This window comes from Brienomyrus brachyistius, chromosome 7 (assembly GCF_023856365.1).
Source record: "Brienomyrus brachyistius isolate T26 chromosome 7, BBRACH_0.4, whole genome shotgun sequence".
NCBI lineage: Eukaryota > Metazoa > Chordata > Actinopteri > Osteoglossiformes > Mormyridae > Brienomyrus > Brienomyrus brachyistius.
The window spans coordinates 6302398-6325441 of NC_064539.1; the positions used below are offsets into that span (position 1 = coordinate 6302398).

Consider the following 23044-nt stretch of genomic DNA (forward strand, 5'->3'; position numbering starts at 1 on the left):
TGTCTTTAAAGTGCCCATAGTGTGAGACTGTGTGAGCATGTGCTCTGTACCTGGGACTGGCATCCCATCCAGAGTGCCCGCTGCCTCATGCCCTCTGCTTCTTGGGATGGGCTCAAGGTCTGTGATCCTGCCCTAGATAGAAGATGGATGAATGGATGGATGATAGATGGATGAATGGATGGATGATAGATGGATGGATGGATGGATGGATGTAATTAAATCACCAACACGATACTTGACCTCTCCCATCTCCCTGGGTACGTACAAATTCAACAAAGTTCTCAAGGCAAAAAAACTGACCTAGTCTTATTACATCTGGGTACCTTTTCAAGGGCTGCCGTAGACTGAGCTATACATTCGTTAAGCTTTATACTCATTATTATTAATCAGGGACAAAAACAGCATTTTGCAGTGCCAAATCCAGGTCATGAAATAGTTTATTCCTATTTTACTTATATTTTCTAATGTAGACTATGGTTGCTTTTGATGAACTTTCATGCGTTTTATGGAAATACGTGGATTTGCTTGTTTGGTAGTTCAGGTGAAATGGAGCGTGGCTGCCCATTTAGGCAGGACCAGGCTAGGGGTACGGATTCATTTTAGCTCTAACTCAGTTTTTAATTAATTTTAAATAGTGTTTCATATTAGGTCACCTGGAGTTCTCAGGTACCAACTGGGTGTTAATTGGAATTTATTAAACATGTTTCGCTAAACCCTGTAAGCATGTGGCCTTCCCAGACCGGGGTTAAACGACCCAGAAAAAGTCAAATGTTTATAAACTTTTTCATTTCTTGTCTGAGATACTAAGTGATTAAAGAGGCTAAGCTAAGGTTTTTGTGGGTAACAATGTTGTCTTGACCTCCATCTCAGAATTCCAGGAATAAAATGATTATGTAGACTTTTAAAAAATTTACACATTACTGGTAGCTTAACGCTGTTATTTTTTTGTTTCTTCCAAGAAAAGTCTAAACAGACCAGGTAGCATGGCTTAAATGTAGACATTGGGAAGTTAATAGAAATTCAAAAGATGAATTGGCCATATATATCCATCCATCTATCCATTTTCCAAACCGCTTATCCTACTGGGTCGCGGGGGGTCCGGAGCCCATCCCAGAAGCAATGGGCACGAGGCAGGGAGCAACCCAGGACGGGGGGCCAGCCGTGGCCATATATATTTTTATATTATTATAAATCAAACACTCTTCTGCTGTAATTCCCAGAATTCAATCAGCCACTAACTCTAAGAGACAAGTGCAACCTCAAGTAATTATCATAATTAAAGCTGGAAGAGGAAGTCCAGAGGACGATATTTAAATGGGTGTTTTACATGTGCTGCTTATGGCCATTTTCTGCCATTTCGTACAGTGCTTACAGTGCTTACAGTGCTTACAGTGCTCTGCCCGATGGAACTGCAGCAAATGTCTTTTGCCACTACGGCAGAAACAAAAGCCCATTGCCGTTTAATTAAAAAAGGAGACTCACCTTCCATCTCTTCAGTGCACCTGTTCCTGGCTGCGTTTTCACGCGTTTTATAACCGCTGGGGCTCTATAGAAACGGGGACCGTTGGGCAAAGGGGACGGCGTCGCTCTGAATCTGCTTCTTACATTATCCGTCCGGTTCCATAACCGCGTAGGTGACAACCTGGAACCACGCCAGCCCAACAGCATCAGATCACTTTTATTGCACATATAAAATATATACGAGTTCATAGCCGTTACTATAATATAAATTTTATTATAATATATATGTGTCTACAAGCCTTTACGTGCTTTGACAGGTCATGTGACACAGTAACCTAGTCACTTGTGAAAAAGTAGGTGTCATCATCACAGTAAAAGCGAACAGCATATATTTTACCGGGTCTAGAGTAAAAGCTGAAGAAATACACAGTCAGCCTGTCCCCCCAATTCGATATTATCTAGTTAGTTCCAGTGTAATTAATACATTTTAATATGAAAGGAAGCATAGAGTCAAGATTCAACATTCTTTTTTGTCACATACACAGTTATACAAGTATAACATGCAGGGGCGCCACAGCGTGGGGGGGGGGATGGGGGGGAGTTAGGATGATTCTAAGGTCACCAGACTGACGGGGGCCCTAAAAAATTTGGAAAATAACTGGATTGTTTTGGAATGGGGGGGGGGGGGCGTATGATATGATTTCACGGGGCCCAAAATCTTTAGCAACGTTCCTGATGATATGGGGTGAAATGTACTCTGATTCGGTCCTGAGACTGTGCAATAAAGTTTAACAAAGTAAATTAACACATTAAATTAAAGAGAATGTAATAAAAATATATAGAAATCATACATCCCAAATAAACTCAAAAACAGGTGCATTCGGGAATTCACGCAATCATCTAACCATCTGGCCTCCACCGTCATTAAAATAGGCATTAACGGTTCATTATATTTATGGGGCTGGTTTTATCTTTCTGTGTATCAGTTTTTTTCGTACAGTCCTATAAAGGAAAATAAAAACTGTATCGGTGCTGAACGACGACTTATTTTCTTACACGAGACACAATTTTCTGGAAAACATTATACGGGCTCACAGCAGCCCAGGAGGGCGCCATCGGGGGAAAAGCGTTCACTTAATTTTAAAAGGACACAAAATTTCACTTTGAAGATACAGCGGCGACGCTGTGTGTCTCATTTAGCGGAATGACTTGGCTATTGATTGGTGCGCTTTCAAAGAACCGTCACTGCCGGGAGCGAAGGTGCCCGATTCATCCTCACACGCACTAAGCCGCCGTTAATCAGTGACAAAGATAAATAAATAAATAAAAAACAATAGGTACCGGTCATTTAGAAAGGCAGCGCGGTGAGGAAATGCATTTGAGGACGGTTTGACTCGCTGTATAAATGTCTGGCAGTAAAGAGCACAGCGCGTTCGTGGCGCTGATTGCTGTAATCCTCAATTTCAGCGCCATGCCGTTTGTAAAAGTACACTGAGCACCCCCACCGTACCACGATTATTAAACTCCTCCAAAGATCTCAGAAACTCTATTCACTCAAACACACTCTGTCTCATAGGTAGTTTGTACGTATCACATTACAGAAAAGCAAATGTTAGCCTCTTCGCCTGTGCAAATTCACTGTGTCTGTTGAAAACGCCTTAATACCAAGTCGTGGCTATTAACCGTTCCAGAACAAAGGAAAAGACAAAGTTAGAAAAGATATAAAGGAGGAGCGTAGAAAAGCACAGTAGCATACTCACACACATTATAAGTACTCCTTGATAGCCATTAATGTAAAGCTTTTAATAAATCTTGGCATGTTTTTAGGGAACCAATAAGTATTATATCTTCTGTGATATTGCCCAACTGATTGCACTATATTACAAACTGTCAAAGGAGTATTTGAAAGGAGACAGTCTTTAGCTCAGTAACACAAGGGAAATTGTTTAGCAGCTGCGATGTAAGAAAAAGTGATATGTTTCTCAACGGCATCTTATCAGAAGGTGTCTGTGCTGGGAAGTGCAGCCTGATGTTGGGATTTGAGCCCCCCGGCTTTCTTCAAAGGAGCTGCCCCACTGGCGCCAGAAATGAGATAAAAACTTGGAAGCCTTGGGGCCTGTATCACAAAGCTGGTTCACTGAAGTCAGGCTTCGAAGATAAGTTCCAGCTTAACTAATCCAAACAAGTGCAATCCAAGATTAGTGGTATCATGACATTGCAATCTACCCTATATGGATAAAACTGTTGGGACACCTGTTTCATTCAGACCCATGGCTGCAGGTATGATATATACAGTAAAATCAAGCACCCAGCCACGTACAGTAGCCAGGTTTACAAACATTTGTGAAAGAATGCGTCGTTCTGAAGAGCACAGTGAATTCAAGCATGGTACTCTCAAAGGATGCCACCTTTGTAATGAGTCGGTTTGTGAAATTTCTTCCCTGCTAAATATTCCATGGTGAACTGTAAGTGGTATTACTGCAAAGTGTCAGACCACATGAAATAGCAGAGTACGGTTGCTGAGTGCTGTGGTTCATAGTGCTTAAAAGTTGCCAACACTCTGTTGGCTTAGTAACTGCAGAATTCCAAACTTCCTTAGGCATTAACCCTGGCAAAAAGAAACTGTGCACCAGGAACTTTGTGGAATGGGCTTCCATGGCTGAGCAGCTGCATGCTAACCTCACATCACCAAGTGCAATGCCAAGAGTCAGATGGAGTAATGTAAAGCACACTGCTGCTGGATTCTGGAGCAGTGCAAACATGTTCTGTGGACTGACAAATCACGCTTCTCTGTCTGATGGATGAGTCTGGGTGTGGTGGATGCCAGGAGAACGTTACCTGCCTGACTGCATTGTGCCAACTGTAAAGTTCGGTGGAGGAGGAATAATGGTATGGAGATGTTTTTCAGGAATTAGGCTACACCCCTTAGTTCCAGTAAAGCTCCAGTAATGCTTCTGCATTGTGGGAACAGTTTGGAGAAGAACCTTTTCGATTTCAGCATGACTGTGCCCCAGTGCACAAAGCAAGGTCCATAAAGATATGCTTGGGTGAATCTGGTGTGGAAGAAATTGACTGGCCAACACAGATCCCTGACCGCAACCCCATCGAACACCTTTGGGATGAACTAGAATGGAGGTTATGAGCCAGGCCTTCATGTCCAACATCAGTGCCTGACCTCACAAATGCTCTTCTGGATGAAAAAACAAAGGGTAGAATAAACAGACTAATGGTAAAAAAACTAAATGTGACAGACATGTTCAGTAAGGTGTGGCTTCAGAAATGGGCAATGGGGTACAATGCCCACCACTTGATTTTCAGTTTATGTTTTGCAATACATTTTTTTTGTTATTGCACTCTGTCCATTCACCACAAGAGAATATGAGATAGGGACAGCGATTGAAAGTGCACGTGCTACATTCAAATGTTAACTACAATTCGCGCGTAAGGTAATCTGGAAAACCAAAGGCTGTGCAAGAGTGTCTGTCAGCTCTACATGCTGAACCAATACCTCGCTATAGCAGAGATCGCCACTTTTCATAGCTGTTAATAAGATTTAACAAATGGGTTTGGAATGCAAAAGTGATTGGGGTGCATCTCTACCCATGGACACTAAATATCTGTTATTAAAAACTGCCTGGCTTGCTTGTTGAAAGATATTATGGCTGGATGAGTGAATATCGAATATACAGTTAACTTTACTGCAGTCACGGGATTCATAAGGACAAGCCATTCTGAGAGTTTGAGAAAGTCCATTTGTTATACCAAGTAATAGAGCAACTTCTTCTCTTTGATTGGTCTAAGTACTAGTTTGAAATCCATGATCCAGAAAGCTAACCCTTCTCCGGAGCAGTTTTGCTCTGCAGCATAAGTTACCATGGTAATATATCCTGCTATGAAGTAACCAGCGTCATGATATTGAAAAGCCGCAGTTACTGTTACTTATCCTCAAATTACCCGACTAAGCAAGGAATCCGGCTTTGTGATACAGGCCTTCGGTGGCGAGATGCAGGACCAGCAGTGCCAGCACTGTGTGTTTTCCTGTACACCAGTGGTCTCTAACCACTTGTTCACAATTGACAGTTGATTTCCAAGACATGGCTAATCGCTGGCTAAATATTTCTATGTGAATTGGTAACTATTCACATTGTTTTTATGTAAAAGTAGGCAAATAGTGCTTACATCATCCTCTAAAACAGGGTGGACCTCCTATAGCTTGATGGAAGCTACTGTCACTTAATAAGTACAGCGTTGTGCTAACAATGCAAATGTTATGGGTTCAAATCAAAGGGAGCAAACATGAATTGTTAACCCTTCCCTCCTCGTGGATAAAACTACCACTTAGTTGTTGGAGACCAATGTAGCAGTTCCCAGACCTTAGTGCAAGGATCCACGGAAGGGGTCTTTGTACACAGGTGTCGGCTTTGACCTTGGAGAGCAGTGGCCTGTACTACGAAGCGGAGTTACTGGCTTATCGGGGTAACGTGTCGGATTTAAGGTAGTCTGGGCAAAATGTAAGTGAACGAATATGAAGTCCATTTAAACTGTGGTACCTTAAATCCGACAAGTTAGGGGGGGATTATCCACGTGTGCTTCCCTGATCGTACCCAGCTGTGTCTAGTTATTTTGCTCCGTCCTGTCTATTTGAGTCCATGTCTTACCAGAGTTCAGTGTCTGTCATTGATGTTAGTCAGTGTCTGATGTTTCCTGCCCTGACTCCATTAATAAATCCCCGTTATCCCCGTTCTTCGCCGTGCTTGCCTGCTTCTTGCCCGCTTGCCAGCCGGGCGCCTGTGCGCTTACCCGTTTCCCCGCATGGATCGTGACACATGCAATAATATAAGGAAACAGTGCTTTATTTGCCATTTGCACAAGTACTTTGTGGTGCTTCCTTCTTGGGTGACCACCTAATTCATGTTGGGGGGGGGACTCTGAACTAGGACAGGGTTTATAAACTACCATTTTAATTTAAAAGACCCGGGTTTCACCTGGAATTATAATTACCCGCACATGCTCATGAACGTTAAGTAGTTGGGCGTGACCCTTGGCAGCTGTTAACGAAGAACGGAGGACAAATAACCCCTCCCCAAATAATAACTGCTGCTCGAAACTGTGGAGTTACCCCACCCTCCCTGCCATGATAACCAAAGCATAACTGGAGATCTACGAAGATGAGACTGGGCCTTCTGAAGCAGATGGGGCACACAAAAAATGTTAAGATATTGCACCCTTGTCGATGGACATAAAAGCCAATTGTATCATTGGGCTGTAATCCTCCATTCATTATTAACCATGGGCTCACCGATCAGATTCTTCTGCGGATACCAGGTGATATAGCTTGGCTCTGAAGCACAGAAACGCAGGTTCACTCCCAAGATGTGCACCTCCCTGAAAAGTGTGCTCAGCTGCTTGGTTCCTGAACCGCTTCTCCCCCTGCTGGCAGCGAAGGTCGGGTGGAAGCTGTCGTGAATAACAAGAGCTGAGATCTTGCTTTTTGATGGTTTCCACTGTCGGCAGAGGTGGACTGCACCACGGAGAAACTGCATTTTCCCATTTCTTCATTATGAACCTGGGGGGTGCGAGAGGCCCAAACAGCAGATTTCGTATCCGGAAAATGACACAGAGTGCCCCGAAAAAAGGTGCTGTGCTTGCATACTCACACGCCACGATTTCTCCAGCAGAGGCAGAAATTCTCCCAAACAGGATAAAACTCCCTCACTGTGGAATCAGGACTGAGACACTGCAAATATGGAAGCGCCAAGGAAATAAGCCAATTCGGGACACCGCCACAAAATCAATTCAGGAGTGCCAGATAAACAGAGAGTAAGTGTAGGTGTTTTATACCAGCAAGGGTACTTCTGCATTTTTTCTTTTTTATCTCGGTCAACTGCGTGTATAAATGAAATGGAACATGCCACACTTTGATGCAGGGTGAGAAGAAAATTGCCTAAAATGAATATATGAATTTCAGTTACACTTAATTACAAAATTCTTGAAAAATAATAATAATTTTTCTTAGTTTGACCTTTTCATAGATATTTAGCCTACTTCCAAACTGGAATAGGCTTTTTTTTCCTTAGTCGGATAATTATTTTGTTTAAAATAACTGGTATAACCAATTCATCTGCGTTTGTAAAAATTAAATTATGCAAATAATAAGATGGTTTATATCTTTTTATGGAATGTTTGTCTCCCTAGATTAAAATTAACGTCCTTCCGAAAAATCCTTACTTATTAACTCAAAAACGTATCCATTTCCTATTTCAGTATTACTTAAAATGCAACTAACGTTGCTTTAAATTATAACATCCGTGGTCTTCACATGATACCATTAATACGTATTAAACCATAGCATTAAATATTATCTGAAAACATTTTTAACTAACCTTTAGTAGGCTTGCTGTCAGTTGGTGTTCGGTAACTATTTTTGCAGCTTTTAAAAACTCTTCCGTGCCTCCAGCCATTAAGATAAATAGCCCATAAGCTGTATCATTATTATTATCCATCCATCCATCCATTTACCAAACCGCTTATCCTAATGGGTCGCGGGGGGTCCGGAGCCTATCCCGGAATCAATGGGCACGAGGCAGGGAACAACCCAGGATGGGGGGCCAGCCCATCGCAGGGCACACTCACACACCATTCACTCACACATGCACACCTACGGGCAATTCAGCAACTCCAATTAGCCTCAGCATGTTTCTGGACTGTGGGGGGACACCGGAGTACCCGGAGGAAACTCCACGACGACACGGGGAGAACATGCAAACTCCGCACATGTGACCCAGGCGGAGACTCGAACCCGGGTCCCAGAGGTGTGAGGCGACAGTGCCAACCACTGCACCACCATGCCGCCCCCCATTATTATTATTATTATTATTATTATTATTATTATTATTATTATTATTATTATTATTATTATTATTATTATTATTATTCAGCATTTATTTGGATCCGACAACAAAGGGAAACGGTCTATAGCGATAGGCGTTGGGTGAGTGACGTCAGCAGCTGTAAAGCTAAAGCTAACCTTTAGCTGCTATCCGTCACCCGAACGCCTCGTCAGGTTCCTTTTCCAACGCGGCAGATCGGCAGTCAGCCACTGCTCTTGTCAGGATGGAATTGCTTTTCCCATCAATATCTTATGTTTGTTTTATATCGCAAGCTGTGAGCATTTTCATAATAGTGTGGGCGGTGCAATTAACAAACAGTCCTTAAAATGACTCTGAGCCAACCAGTCTATATTCAACTCGTCGGTAAGAGTAGAGAAATGAAATACTGCAAGACCTGAGGATAAAGTAACGGGGTAAATGATTATGCTGATTAGATGAATGAATAGGCTTTTTTTTCCTTCCAGGTTTATTCGAATTGTCCTCCAGATTCCTTTACACATTTTTTTTGCGTTAACCCTTTAGAGCAGGGGTGTCAGATTCAAGTCCTGGGGGGCCTGAGCCCTGTGTAGCTTAGTTCTTTCCCTGTTCCACCACAAATGATTCAGCTCAAGATCTGTATGGTAATTAGCACAAGGAAAGGGGTTGGATCAGGTGTGTTAAATGAGGGGAAACCCAAAGATGTGCAGGCCTCTGGCCCCCCAGGACTGAAGTTTGACACCCCTTTATTAAACAAACTACAGCACGTTAAGAAGGACTAATCAGTCTCAATATTGGTTTGTCACAAACCTTAAAGCATTCAGTCTGGGGTGGGATTCATTTAGAGCCAATTCAGTGACCCTCTTCTCTCGCACCTACCATTGCTACTTACTGCTGTTACTACCACTAATAATAATAATAATAATGTCGCCCTAATCATGTTGTCGTTTAAGCTCTCATTGTTGAGCATTCCGATATAACGCTCTGGCACACTTAGCTCACTGATTTTCTGTTTGTTCCTTCTTCATCAGAGCCGATACCTTAATGCACTCATCCCTGCAAGTCAATGCATGTTTCAATGCACTCATCCCTGCAAGTCACTCATGCAGCTCAGCGTACGTTTCAATGCACTCATCCCTGCAAGTCACTCATGCAGCTCAGCGTACGTTTCAATGCACTCTCATCGCAAATGTTAATTCAAAGAAGAGCACGAATTAGAAGGTAACATCAAAAACACCGGGAGCATTGCATTTTCCGTGCGCTGTAACATGTAATATTACTTGAAATATGAATCTGAAAGTAAGCAGGCTGCGTAGAGTACAGTTATAAAATGTTTGATAATTAGGTAAAAGTACCTTGAGCAGCACTGTGGTTAAAAACATGAGCTAATAATGTTATTTTTTTATCCCTGCGGGCCACTGTGTTAATCTATTAACTGCTTTAGATAAGTGTCATTGAAGCGACCAAATGTGAGTTTTGCAAGCATACGTTAACCGCAATAAGACTTAGAAAGAAAAAGAAAATGACTTATTTTTCCATCTGTTCTGCTAACTCTGCCGAGGAATGACCTTTTCCGGCAGCTCCGGATAATGCTTCCTATTCTCTCCCGAGCTCACGGCAGTCATTTACCGCTAATTGTGGGGCAAATTGCCAAACAGATGGACGAAACGGGACACCCGCCGCAGCCCTCACTTCCAATCAGCCTTATTGCAGGTGTCGCCAGCCGCAATTTATCCAGGTAAACAACAATACTGCTGAATCATCTGATTGTAACCAGAGCTGTTTGTCCAAAAGGAAAAGAAACGGCAAGACAAAAGTCAATATATTTAACTCTTTGACTAATATAACATATAACTAATGTATTAATCAGAGCTCTACATGTAATGGCTAGATATCCCAGCACCTCTTCTGGCCTGTAATCTGAGGTCATTCTCTTCTTTGTGTCCACTGGCTACTGAAATCTTACCTTCACACAGACTACAAAAGGGACTGCAGAAATACATTTTAGGTCTAATCCACTGTAAGCAACAAAAAGCTTTCAGTAAGATTTATTTAATAAGCTCGGCTGCTCTCGCCAGCTTCAAATGTATCCGGTTAGAAAAGCACTATCACCTGATTTAGCTGGTGGTGTAACATGCTAGTCATTGTATTTTAATATGAGAACTAATTAACGAAATATAAAATAAGTACGGAAAGCTTACTTTTTGAAAAGCACATATACTCCTACACAAAATATCATGCCATGAAACATCCCCTGGATGCGAGAATGAGCTGAGTGATGTTGGTAACTACCACTCAAACCACACATTTGCCCCCAAGGTTTTGGAGCCCCCTGCTGGCCAAAAAGAGTCACTACATAAGCAGGGGCAGTGGACCCCAAAGTGACTTTTTGAGTGTGGGTCCTAGGAATGGCCAACCCAAATCTGAATGGGTTATATGCACTTCGTTTCTGCTACTCGCTACTCCAGTGGTTCCAATCAATTTTCTGAAACAGTCTTGTGGTAACTTTCATCAGCACCAGCAGAGTGGATCCCACGTCTCTCAGGAATAATTGCTTTCTGAGCCAAGGCCCCGAATAACAGTGATGTATGGCTTTCTTATGTAAACTGTCTGCCTGATTGTTTTGTGAAAAACAATCAAACACTTGTCATATTTCAGACAGATAGATGGTATATAAAATAGACACCATCTGTTTATATGACAGCAGAACTAAACACTGTGAGTGATTACAAGGGCTTCACGCTTTCCAGCAGCTTCAGTGAATACCCTATCTATCAGTGAAGGCCCACATAGCTATTGTTAATTGCTGTTCTAGTGTAGAGTTAAGGGATCTCACTGACAGTCGGAGGAACTGTATTACACATTTTATGTGGCCCCTGCAAGAAACTGTTTTCAATACCAACTGACAGGATTTACAATCACTGGAGTTAAACGCACGTTGTGTTTAGTAAGCCAGGACTGATGCCCAGAGGCACGTGCGGCATATGGTGGGTCCTTCATGAACGAACGTGTGAGGAGAATTGCGATTTTCCGTGACTTTGGTGATTTGACTTGAAATGTTGAATCAATATGAAGTCATAGATAGCTTATATTTGAATCAAAAGATCAAGGTTCCCAAACAGGAATAATACATGGGTCACAGAGGGGCCTAGAACCTATCCCAGGCCACACTGAAGCACACCCTGGACACGATCATTCATATCAATTTATTTAGCTCACACTTCTCTCCAAAGTGACAGACAGTTGAAAAGGGTCAGACAGTCTGCAGCAGCTGAGGTTAACAGCCGTACTGAGAGTCCAAACAGTGAAATCACTTTGCCGACCACAGTATTTGAACCTGCAACCTTCTGACCTGACAACAGGCACAGTGTTCTAAGCCACTGAGTCACACACTGCACCAGAATCATACACTGTGGCTAATATCAGAGACACCACTTAACCAAACTGCAGGTGAAGTGATTATTATGTGTATTTATTAAAATTATGTGTTTTTTTTTAAACTGGATATGGGTGGCTAATTTATTACTATTTATTATTAATTATTACTATTATTATAATTACTATAGTCCTTGTTTTATTTATCCTCTTCAGGTCATTCCTCCCTTCACAAATAATATTTGAATAAGCCCATATTCCATATTATCTGGATGCAAAATCATGACCCATCCCTCTTGAAAAAATAATGTGGCATTCAATAATTAATGTCCTCAGACGGCGCACGTATGAAACCTATACAGCAGGAAGAGGGCTAGCAAGAAATCCAGGTCAGCCACAGAAGTAGCCCTTAACAGCATATGCTGACTCTCAGACACTCATCTGCATTCATACGTGGCTTTTCTCTGCACCTTACGACGGTTACGGACGTTGCGGAGTCCTCGGCTCGTTGCCTGATGCGCCAAATCAGAGCCATTTCCTTGCAGTGCCTGCTGAAAAACATGCACATAAAATATTAAAAGTAGCCCATCCGTCCATTTCCAGTAACCACTTACCTCATGAGGATGGCAGGGATCTGGGGCCTATCCGGAGCAGCGCGGGGCACAAAGCAGGGCACGCTCTGAATTCAGCGCCAGTCCATCTGCCAGCGATTCACCCACACGCTGCAGCACTCAGGCATGTGAACGTGCCTGTGTGCCTGTAAAAGGGCTGCATTCCCATCCAGAGCAGGATGTGAGCTGTCGTCTTGGCTCCACGCCCCCGGTGAGTCTCCAGCAGGATGGACCTTACTCAGGAGCCAGGGACCGGGGTGTGTGCAAACGAGAAGGTCAGCGAGTCTCCGGGTCTCCAGACTCCCGGCGGCTAACGAGCCTCAGTCCTGTCCTCGGGTGAACCCTGTGCGATGCAGCTGCTGAATCAAGAGCCGTGGGGGGGGGGGGGGGGGGGGAGGGTGACTAAGAAATGGTCCCAGAAGCTATCCACGGTGCTGAACGCGCTCCGTCGTACCGCGTTTCATGGGAGCGCCCCGCCCATTTTCGTCGGCCACGTTTCCATCTGACCGGCAGCTGAACGAACATCCTGGCCCGGCGGGTGGAAAATGCGATATGGCAGCCAGACTGCACGGGAGCCAGTGGGGTCTCAGCGGCCCGGCCAGGGCGGGGGACGTCTTCCCCGTGGCGCTGGGCCAGGAGGACCGGGGAGAGCTGTGGAGGGAGCGGGCGAGAGCATACGTCCGCCGCCCGCGCTCGACGTGCATGGCCAGGCGCATCAAATGCTGCGCACGCTGTGTTTTCAATCCATCCACTCGCAGCCCGGTGGACCCTCTGCTCCACTTCCACATTCCCTCCTCCTGCGTTGCTCTGCGTTGCAGCAACAAAATACGTAACCTTCCTGTGTGTGTGTGTGTGTGTGTGTGTATATATATGTGTGTGTGTGTGTATATTCCCACTGCAATTAAAGAAAAACCATCACCTTTCACACCTCAAGTGTCAAGTGAGGAAGAGCTGAAGAGCTCTCAAAGAGGGGGAGAGAGAGAAACAGAGTAAGCGAGGTGTGCTTAAAATGTTCTGTCATGTTTGGCCGCTCTAACTATTTTGCCTAATATCTTAAAAGCAATTACGGGCCTTTTGAGTGCTACGTTTCTTTAAAAAGATGCATTTATTCTGTTCGCGGGAACATTACTGGCGGCTCAAGTGCTTTGACCATTTTTAATCACTTTAGTTTCGTGTTAAATGTGTGTATTTCAGTAATGCGGGATTCTGAAATCTCATTCTGCAGTGCGACTTGAGGCTGTTTATCTCCTGACATGTGTCGTATTCTTAATCCACTATTTATTCTCCTGTTAAAATAGGGGGCTGTAGAAGCACATGGCATTAAATAATATCTTCTGGCAGGAAACCAAGCTTCCATTGTGGTCAGCTTTCAGTGGAGGTCCTTGATTCTAACTAGAAAAACACTGATATTTGCGTATTTTCGTCCTGTGACGTGTCCCACCGCTAACCTGAAACGTTCACGCTCCGCATGTCATGAGATATTTTCGAGGGCTTTGGTCTCCATGTAAAAATGCAGACAGAAAAGACAACAGGATCTGGTCGTTTGTGAGCGATGCCCATGATATTTCCTGCGGTGTCTTACTCATCCAGGCACCGTGGGAAAATAGGAGCGGCAATATGGCCTGGCACAGACAGGAAGGTCTTTGTAAGCATGTCGTCACGCAGAAGCCCACGGCCCCATGGGACGTGCTGGGGCCATGATCCCTGACCAGGGCTGTGGGCACGAGGCTATATTGATATACACTTATTTTAAAAACAATTTTTACATTCCTTAAAACAAGATATAAAGCATAATACAAAAATAAAACAGAACATGTGAAATGCTAACGTGATGCTGCCGCAAATGATTCCATGAAGCAGATACTAGCAACGGGTGATTGTACATTTGCTGGCACGAGTTAAATATTAGCATTATTTAAAAAGTATATCGTTCCAGGCGTAGCCCTACCTTATGCCCTGGGCTGCCTGGGATGGGCTCCACGCTCACCCTCTGTCAAAGACATATGGATGGATGGATGGATGGATATATAGTGAATGATTAATATATTAGAACATAAGAAATTTACAAACAAGAGGAGGCCATTCGGCCCATCAAACTCGTTTGTGGAGAACTTAACTAATAGCTCATTATTATCTTATATTAAATATGTTAATAGTATATGTACTGCATACTGTAGTCCTCCCTTGTCCAAGTTCCAAGACCTCCAGCAGATGCCTGAAACCACAGATCGTACCAAACCGTATAGATACTATATATACTAAAGCTTTAAATGAAGAAGAAAAAAACCCAATGCCCAGCTCCCCGTTAGGATTGATATTTTAAATAAAGTTTTTCATATAAAAAAAGGGGGGGGGGGGTTACTGGAACAACAATATTTCAGTACAGTAAAAGTTCATCTGATAACTGGAACTGCAGAAAGCAAAACTGTGCATAATGGAGAGACCACTGTATTATAATTTCATGTATTATGAATACTAGCTTGTGCTGCTTATAATGTGTTATTCGCCCACACATTCAGAAATTAATATTATGGTTTATAAATACATGGTTTCTTCTTGTGATGAGACTCGGAAGCCCCTGTGGGTGGGATCACTGCCTACCATCGGTCACTGATGGACTGACTCCAGGTCCCATTGGTTACTTTAATGGTTTCCAGTGGTTTTAATAAAACAATGAGGCTATTGAGAGTACAAGGCTGTCCCATGTCTCAGAGTCAAACCAACACTAATGCAAAATCCCACAGAGATCCTGTTACGACTCTAGCTAGCTATTCATTCATAGTAATAAGGATATAATTATTATTGTTAATGTTACTGTCACTGAGTGTATCTCTTGAGTATTGAGTATATTTCTTGAGTATCAGGTGTACTTCTTGAGTATTAAGTGTACTTCTTTAGTACTGAGTGTATTGCATTGGTATTTAGTGTAGTTATTTCTTGAGTATTGAGTGTATTTCTTGAGCACTGAGTACTAGGGGTCTGCAAGCCCTATGAGACTCAAGCTCACTGGCAGATTCGGGTTAGGCTTTGGCTGGGTTTTGGGCTCATTGAAGTGTCATGACTTTATTATGTATTTCTTGTGCTAAGATGCTAATTGCCTAGAAACATTGCCTTGTGTGTAAGACAGCACACCCGTGTGTTTACTATGTGTGTTAGCATGTTTGAGCCAACACAAAATCACATCGTAAAACCTGGTCTCGGATTTAAGTCAGGCTCAAGATGAGAAGCCCATGCAGTGCTCTACTGCGTGTATTTCTTCAGTTAATGGTGTACTTCTTGAGTACTGGGTATGTTTCTTGAGTATCTCTTGTTGCTCTTCATGTACAGTATCAGTCAAAAGTTTAGACACACTAACCTATAGAAAGATTCTATTCTCTACATTTTAGTAATTATAAGTAATTATAATTATACACCAGCACTATAAAATAGCATATATGGAATTATGCACTGACCCAAAAAGTATTTTAAAAAATAATCATTTGTTGGCAGGTGGGTTGGAGTTCAAAGGGTTGTTGGTTCAAATCCCATGGTCGTCAGAGTGATCCCACCATTGGGCTCTTGAGTGTGGCCCTTAACCCCAATTACTCCAGGAACTGACTGACCCTGCTGTCTCATCTATGCCAGTTTCATGAGGTGGCCTCCCGGGATACTTGTACAGCTGTCTTGAAGGAGATCCCACATATATGCTGAGCTCTCATTGGCCGCGTTTCCTTCACTCTCTGGTCAAACTCCTCCAAAATCATCTCTACTGTGTTTACGTCAGGTGGGCAGGTCATGTGACGTTACATTATCACTCTCCTTTGTTAGCCTCTTGGTGTGTCCAAACTTTTGACTGGTGCTGTATAACAGCTTGGGATTCCAGCATTTTGCTGGTCTTCGGTGCAGTTTCACTCTCTATTGACCTGTAATGCTGTAAGATTGCGGTACCCCGGGTTTAATTAGCACCTACCGCTATGCTGAACGTTATTCCTACAGCCCGGCCAGAAACCCATTTATATGAATTCTTATTATTTTTAAAAAATTTTACAACCTAGGCCAGGCACAATATTTATCATTAATTCACAGCAGGAAATTGCTTAAATATTGGGAATATTTATTTCATTAAATTTTGCTGTCTTTCGTTTTCATGGATCAAAGTGACACACTAGAAGCAAGCCTTAGGGCGATGCAAGCTGGGAGTGCAATTCTGGGGTTTCCGCAATTCACCCATAATAACCTAATAACTTCAGAAACTATGCCCCCCCCGTACTAAAATATGACATGTAATCATGTGGTGAAATATGATACATAATAAGTGTTACCAGAACTGCTGCTTCATGTATAAATTATAAAGTTTCCTACAATTAAAGAAAAGAACAACACAAAGAAATCAAACTTAGCTGAGCGAGACCTTTTTTGGGAAGTCTGGCGAGGCTAGAGCTACTCTCATCCACGCGACATGTGAGCGCATGTAAGTGCTTAAATAATCTCTCCCCCACTAACATTTCTGCAGTTTAAAATGGATAAAAGTGCTTTATGATGAATCATATTTCACAGTGGGAATCATTTTTTCCAGTTATTACCTGGAGTAGGGCAAATGTATTTTTACTTTACCTGTACATTTATTTTTATTTCCACTAACTAGAAAATGTAACTGCTCCGTGAAAGTGGATTGTTGTGGTCACCGTAAAATAATAATGACCGGAAGCAGAACAAGATGTGGCTCGAAATTCTCGGGGTGAAAAATACAGCTACAGCTTACAACATCTGAATATCTTCCAAAAAGAGCGATTAAAATGGATTAAGATCTAAAATCTGTTCTTTTTAAGCGTAGTCATGTAAACACGAGTATTAAATAAGTAATATAATAATTTAATAGCGAAATCACCTTATCTTGGTCAGGGCTTAGCGCTCGCTCACTGGCTGAGCTGAGCTACAGCTGGACAAATTAGTCATGATTAAAACACAAAATAAATCCCGTCATGCGAGGTAAACATGCATTAGGAAATTTGGCTTTAGGGAACCAAACTAATACATAGAAACAATTGCATGCATATAGAGTGGCGTGTGAAGTATACTGAACAAAAGTTAAGTGAAGTTAATGATGAGTAGTGGGAATGAGTTATTTTGAAATAATGTATTTAATAAAATGTAATTGGAAATCGATAAATAAATTGGAGTGGGTGAAGTTATTGGGAATGGGGGGGGGGGGAGCATAATTCACCTGTGCTGCCGCCTCCTGGACACACGCCCCACGTCTCCAGCGGAGAGGCTGGTATAAGCGCACAAGCGCTTCATGACTCTCACTTAAAGCAGCAGAAACGGCGCGATGGCCAGGAGAGGAGCACCAGCGCTCGCCACAGCTCTCCTGCTCGGGCTCTTGCTTTCAGGCACCGCGGCGGCGGCAGGAGGAGCCGGAGCCGGAGCCGGGCGGTCTGACGACGACAAAGAGAAGGGGAGCGATGCGGAGAGCCCGTGCGAAGTTAAAACCGTGACCGTGTCCACGCTGCCCGTACTCCGGGAGAACGAGTTCAGCTTCACCGGGGGTGGTTCGGGGAGCGTGGCCGGAGGAGGAGGGGGGGAGTCCCGGCTTCTCCTGTTCGTCAGGACAGACCTACCTGGGAGGATCTCCGTGCTGGATGATCTCGACAACACTGCTCTCCCGTACTTCACGCTGGGTAAGCGGTATGAACGACCCAATGACGCCGACCAATGTCCCATATTAAACCCGACGACCAGCGAGTAAATCCCAGTGCGTGTCCAGCACCCTATGATACGTATAGCTTACCATACGTTTATATAGGTACTGTGTGTGCCCGTCTCTTTGTGTGCGTGAGATACACTGTTTTCAGTTAGTATGACCTTAAGTAAATGTCGGCTGTGCGTGAAGCGATGGTCCGCACATCTCCGATGGCTTAACATATGAGGGTCGAAACCTGATCAAAAGCGATTGCTACCAGGAGACCACCTTCTGTTTCCTCCAGTTAATATTCGCTGCTTTGTAAAGCGAGGTGTGTAAGAGCGTCGCGTACGGGGAAGACCCCAAGACTTGCACTTATTTTTTCCATAATAAAATATTTCAAGGTTCTCTTTTCGAATTTACTTATAAAGAGGAACATTCACGTGGAAACAGGGCACGTTTTGAAAGACTGAAACTGCATCTTAATGTATTAAAACGTACGCTTGTGATTCTTTTTTTAAGAGTCACAATTTTGGATCCCGTGTTCCATATTTAACCGGAGAATACTTCGGAAAAATACCCCTAATACAGTATGGATCATAAGTACATTCAACATGCATGACAGTGTCACGCCATTATATGTTTGCGTATTAGAGCAAACTAAACGAAACATGCTTATCTTTACTTACTTTGAATTAATATTCTGAAGAGTCCTTGCGATTCATTTCGTTGTTAAGCGGTGATAAACGTGCATATATATGCATGTGAAATCTCAATTCGGCTTGAATAAAAATGATTTCTTCCTTACATTTTCCTCATCACTCTGCAACGAACCAATTCCACCAATATCACGTTTCTTGCCTAAGTATCGTATTTACTGTCGGACTGATGCTCGCCTTGCAGTTTTGCTGCTCGGATCAGCCTGGAAGTGCGCAAGTAATCGGCACAGCCTTTTCGCCCCATTTCCAGATAATCACACGCACAGTTACGTGAAATGTGTTGCATTATACTGCGGACGCTCTGTTTTCCAGCCTGTCATTTTAATGCTTAGAGAAAACGAGTTCGTGTCATCTTGTCATATAAAAAATAAAATCATTAATAATGCGTTTTTCTTGTGGCATTGTTCCTCGCTGTTAGCCTATCCTTTATAAACCCTCGAGCGGGCTACTCTACAGCACCTGAAGTAATTAAGATGTTGTTAGATTCTGACATGTTATTTAATTTATTATTTTATCTGATCACACGTAGCTTCTCAGATGTATTTAGAATTTACGTTACATGAAAGTATTTTTAGCAAACGGTGCACAGGTGAGTGGTAAAGCTCATTGCCAAATAACCATTTATCTCCAGAAAATTATAGCTGGAAGGATAATAAAGCCCTGGCTGTTGAAAATACCTGGCATTGTAAGGAAGTGTTGAGAAACCTTAAAACTATTTCAATGATATCTGACAGCCCTTTAGTTGCCTGCAGTTTGATGACTGTCGGGGAGAGTTTTCTAAATCAAAATACTTAACAAGAAAATAGTAAACCTTAATGAGGTGAGGAAAAGAAATTATTTCTGTCAGTTTCTGAAAGGCAGAAACCTAATATATACTACAAAACATGCAAATAATTATTATATGTGTCTTGTTAGGTAAAAATATGGATGAGGATGAGTTAAAAAAAAACTTGCTTTTTAGCTTTTAATAACTTATTTCAAGACACATTTTGTCTCAGGGCAATTAACCATTTCCTTCCCGCTACCTGCTTTACTTCTGATCTCAGGTCTGATTTTTCCAGCCTCCACATGGTAATTTTCACATTTCAGTCCATTTGAAGGACGTCTACCACTTGTACATGGATTTCAAACAATCATGTTTTTTTAAATTGAAAGCTAAAATGCTTGCTGATTGAAGGTGTAATTTTGGCTAATGGTTGTCTTCCAAAATAGAATGTGAGAAAAATTAATGTTTTCAAATACGATTCTTAGTCATATGCTCTGAATGACAAGCAGTATTACAAGAGTTTTAAAAGCATTGCTTAAACCACTGTTAATAAAGTCATTAGATAAGCTTAAAGAAATTCATTGGCATATTGGACAATTGGTATTACCAGCAAAATAATACTGCTACATTACTGAATGAGTGGTAGTGAATATTATAAATATATGCTGAAATCTGCAAAACAGGAACAAAGCTAAACTGTGGTGACAAAAATATCATATGTATGTCAAATAAATGAATGCATTCTAGAGTGTACACAGTGATCTATTAGTCTGAACAGCTGTCAGACAGTCCACATTTTTGCTCCCTCTGAGCTCCCTGCCAGAAAGTCCACAGTTTTGCTCCCTCTGAACTCCCTGCCAGACAGTCCAAATTTTTGCTCCAAAAAGGGAGCAAAAACATGGTCTGTGGGTCCCCGAGGACTGGATTGGGAAGTACTATCTTTGACCAATGTGGCTCGTCCACTTGTTGCATACAGGGCTGCTTGGTATAGACATCAGAAATGATGCCTTGCGCTTAAACTCTGCCTGAGGGACTGAACCTGCTCATCGTTGTGAGGATATTAATCCCCGCTCCCTAAGGAAACCATAAACTGGGAATAGGAACTGAGGCGAGGTGAGAGCGGCGTACCATAAACAGCTGACACAAGTCTGTAAAAAAGGACTCCTAGGCCTATTGTTTTGCTTAAATTTGATTGGCTGCTTAGGGAATGTCAAAAATACCCTGTACACAAGAAACCAATAGGAATACTGAAGGATGAAAGGTAGTTGCTGTTGGTGGGATGTTTCTGAAAGTGCTGGTACGTTACCTTCTGCTAGAAGGATAGTACTTGGCTGTTGAGGTTATAGTTGTGCAACTGTGTATTAATAAAAACTTCATATATCAGTATAAAAAATAAACCCTTCAGGGCTTAAATCTGTCTGTCAGGACATGGTTTGCAGTCCCGGCTAGAATATTGTTGGAAATGGTCTGTCCATCTGCAGTGTTGACAGACAGTAATGGTGAGCGAGGAACCTGCCTGGCCCTCAAACCTGTGTTTTTTTTGTGTGTGTTTCTTGCCTGCGGAGGAGTGGTACAGCCTGCCTGTCTGTGATTCTGCGTCTGGTGGTGGAGGGGATAGCGGTTATGAACCTACCTGACTGTCTGCTCCAGAGGCCATTACTGACAGGCGGCTCAGCCCGTCTTCCGTTTGGTGCGCCTGTCCGTGAGCCGGCGGGCAGTGAGCGGTGACGTGCTGGCGGACCTTATGGTCGCTTTTTTTTTTTTCTGCGTTTCATTAACCTGTCCAGTGAAGCCTGGAAGTTTCTGGCAGGAATTGAAAACCAGTTGACATGGGAAAATCTCGAAATGGTTAAGGTGGTCATACATGGGGCCAGTAATTAGGTTCACAGAGAGTTTAAGGTGTGATGTTGCTGTTTGGTTTCTGGTTGCATTGTTGTCTGTGCCAGTGTTAACCAAGAGTGTTCCGTGGGTGTTGGGATTCAGGTTATTTCCTGTGTCCAGGGTTACAGTCCAGAGTTAATAAAACTGATAGGAAATTTGTACGAGTCTACAACGGCAGAGGTGGCAAGGGCAGTGGAGGGGAGAGAGGTTGCGGTGATGTCCGTGTTCACGGTAATGGGGCTGTGCATCACCAGACGAGCGAGAAGGGGGTTGATTGAGTCAAGAGAAGTGAGTGAAAACTGTAAATCAGTGACACTGGAAGTAAAGACAGGATGCACTGCATCATGGGAAGATGTCAGTGAGAGAAGATTGGGGTGGGGGGGGATCTGATCTTAAAGACTACGGATAGCATGAAGTACCCATAAAACCCAAGAACTCTTGATTATACAGGCTATTATCTGAGACCTGCCCCGAGCGAAGGTATCGATTCGACATGGAGTCCTTGGATGCACGTTTGGCAGCAGAAAGAGTTTTTTTTTTTGAGCAAAAGTGCGAAAAGGGACTGAAGTAGCGAGAGGGGAAGTGCAAGGCAGTGACCGAAAGAAAATCAGGAGAGATGGGAGCTCAAGCGAGAAGAGGCCGGACGTAACAGGCCGTGCCGTTAATTGCACTGCGCACGTGAATATCGGCACTGTAGAGGAACCCGTGATTTCTCTTGTGGCTGCTCGGGATCCCAAGGGCTCGGGCCAGATAGAAGGAAGGAGACACGGTCACGTAAGAACACCAAGCTGACCAAGTGTTGATCAAATGGCAACGCAAAAAAAGGTGGTTTGGAAACCATAACAAAAGTAGAAGGGATAATTATAGGATGTATGAGGTGCGGGTAGCTCCTGAACATCTATCATGGTGGCAGTACTGCGCCCAGGACGCGGAGCTGGTGTTGGACCGGGAGAGTTTGACAGTAGAAGTTATAGAGCATAACAAGCAGGAGCAGATAGGGCAACACGGCAGCAAGAAAAACTGGAAACGGTCCATGTAATTAACGCAGCCGATAAAATGCGGAATAATGGAGGATGCTGGCCAGACGGATCCACCAGCATGACGAAGCGAAAGACCTCGGGGTCCAGAGGACGAAAAACAGGAGGCAAAACCAGCATGGGAGGAGTGGGAGATGGCTGAGGACCAACCGAGTGACTTCGCCGACTCGGGAGTGTGGGGTGGGGGTTGGGGTGTCTGGGGCAGCAGCAAACTCGAAATTGCAGAAACAGAGATGCGGAAAGCCCTGGTGAACTGCAGACTGCTACAGTGCAGTGTCACGTACTAAAAATGAACAGCTGATGCAAGACAGAAAATGTTTCCAGGGCTATTTATGATCTCATTATATAGTAGACTAGATTTCTCGAGACATGTCTAAGAACCGCCTCCCCCCCCCCAGAAAAACATAAAATAATTTCCCTCCAAAAATCTGCAGCGGAAACTTTGAACGAGTTGCATATTTTCTGGTACTAGGCTCAACTACATTTAGCAAATGCATTTTCATATTGTCACATAAATTAGGGGAAAAAATAAACTTTTTCCTCTAAATGTCCAAATCCAGAAACTATATCTAGAGCTTGTAAATTCCTGACCTGGCATTTTTTTTTCCTCACACTAATATTTGATATGTCCTGAAACATCAAGTTCCCCCAGTTGTTTCTTCAGCCGCA

General features: G+C 43.1%; 1 protein-coding gene across 3 annotated transcripts in view; it reads left to right on the forward strand.

Annotated features, from left to right (window-relative positions):
• Positions 1–23044, forward strand: part of LOC125746383 (astrotactin-2-like) — a 297596-nt gene that overhangs the window by 2642 nt on the left and 271910 nt on the right. For 2 of the 3 annotated variants that reach the window (XM_049020311.1, XM_049020312.1), the window contains exon 1: positions 17599–17970. The exons of the other annotated variant lie outside the window; for it this stretch is intronic. In XM_049020311.1, coding sequence (XP_048876268.1) covers positions 17622–17970 — 349 coding nt within the window. In that variant the 5' untranslated portion in view covers positions 17599–17621. Of the gene's footprint in view, positions 1–17598; positions 17971–23044 lie in introns of those variants that run through there. 3 annotated transcript variants of the gene reach the window in all.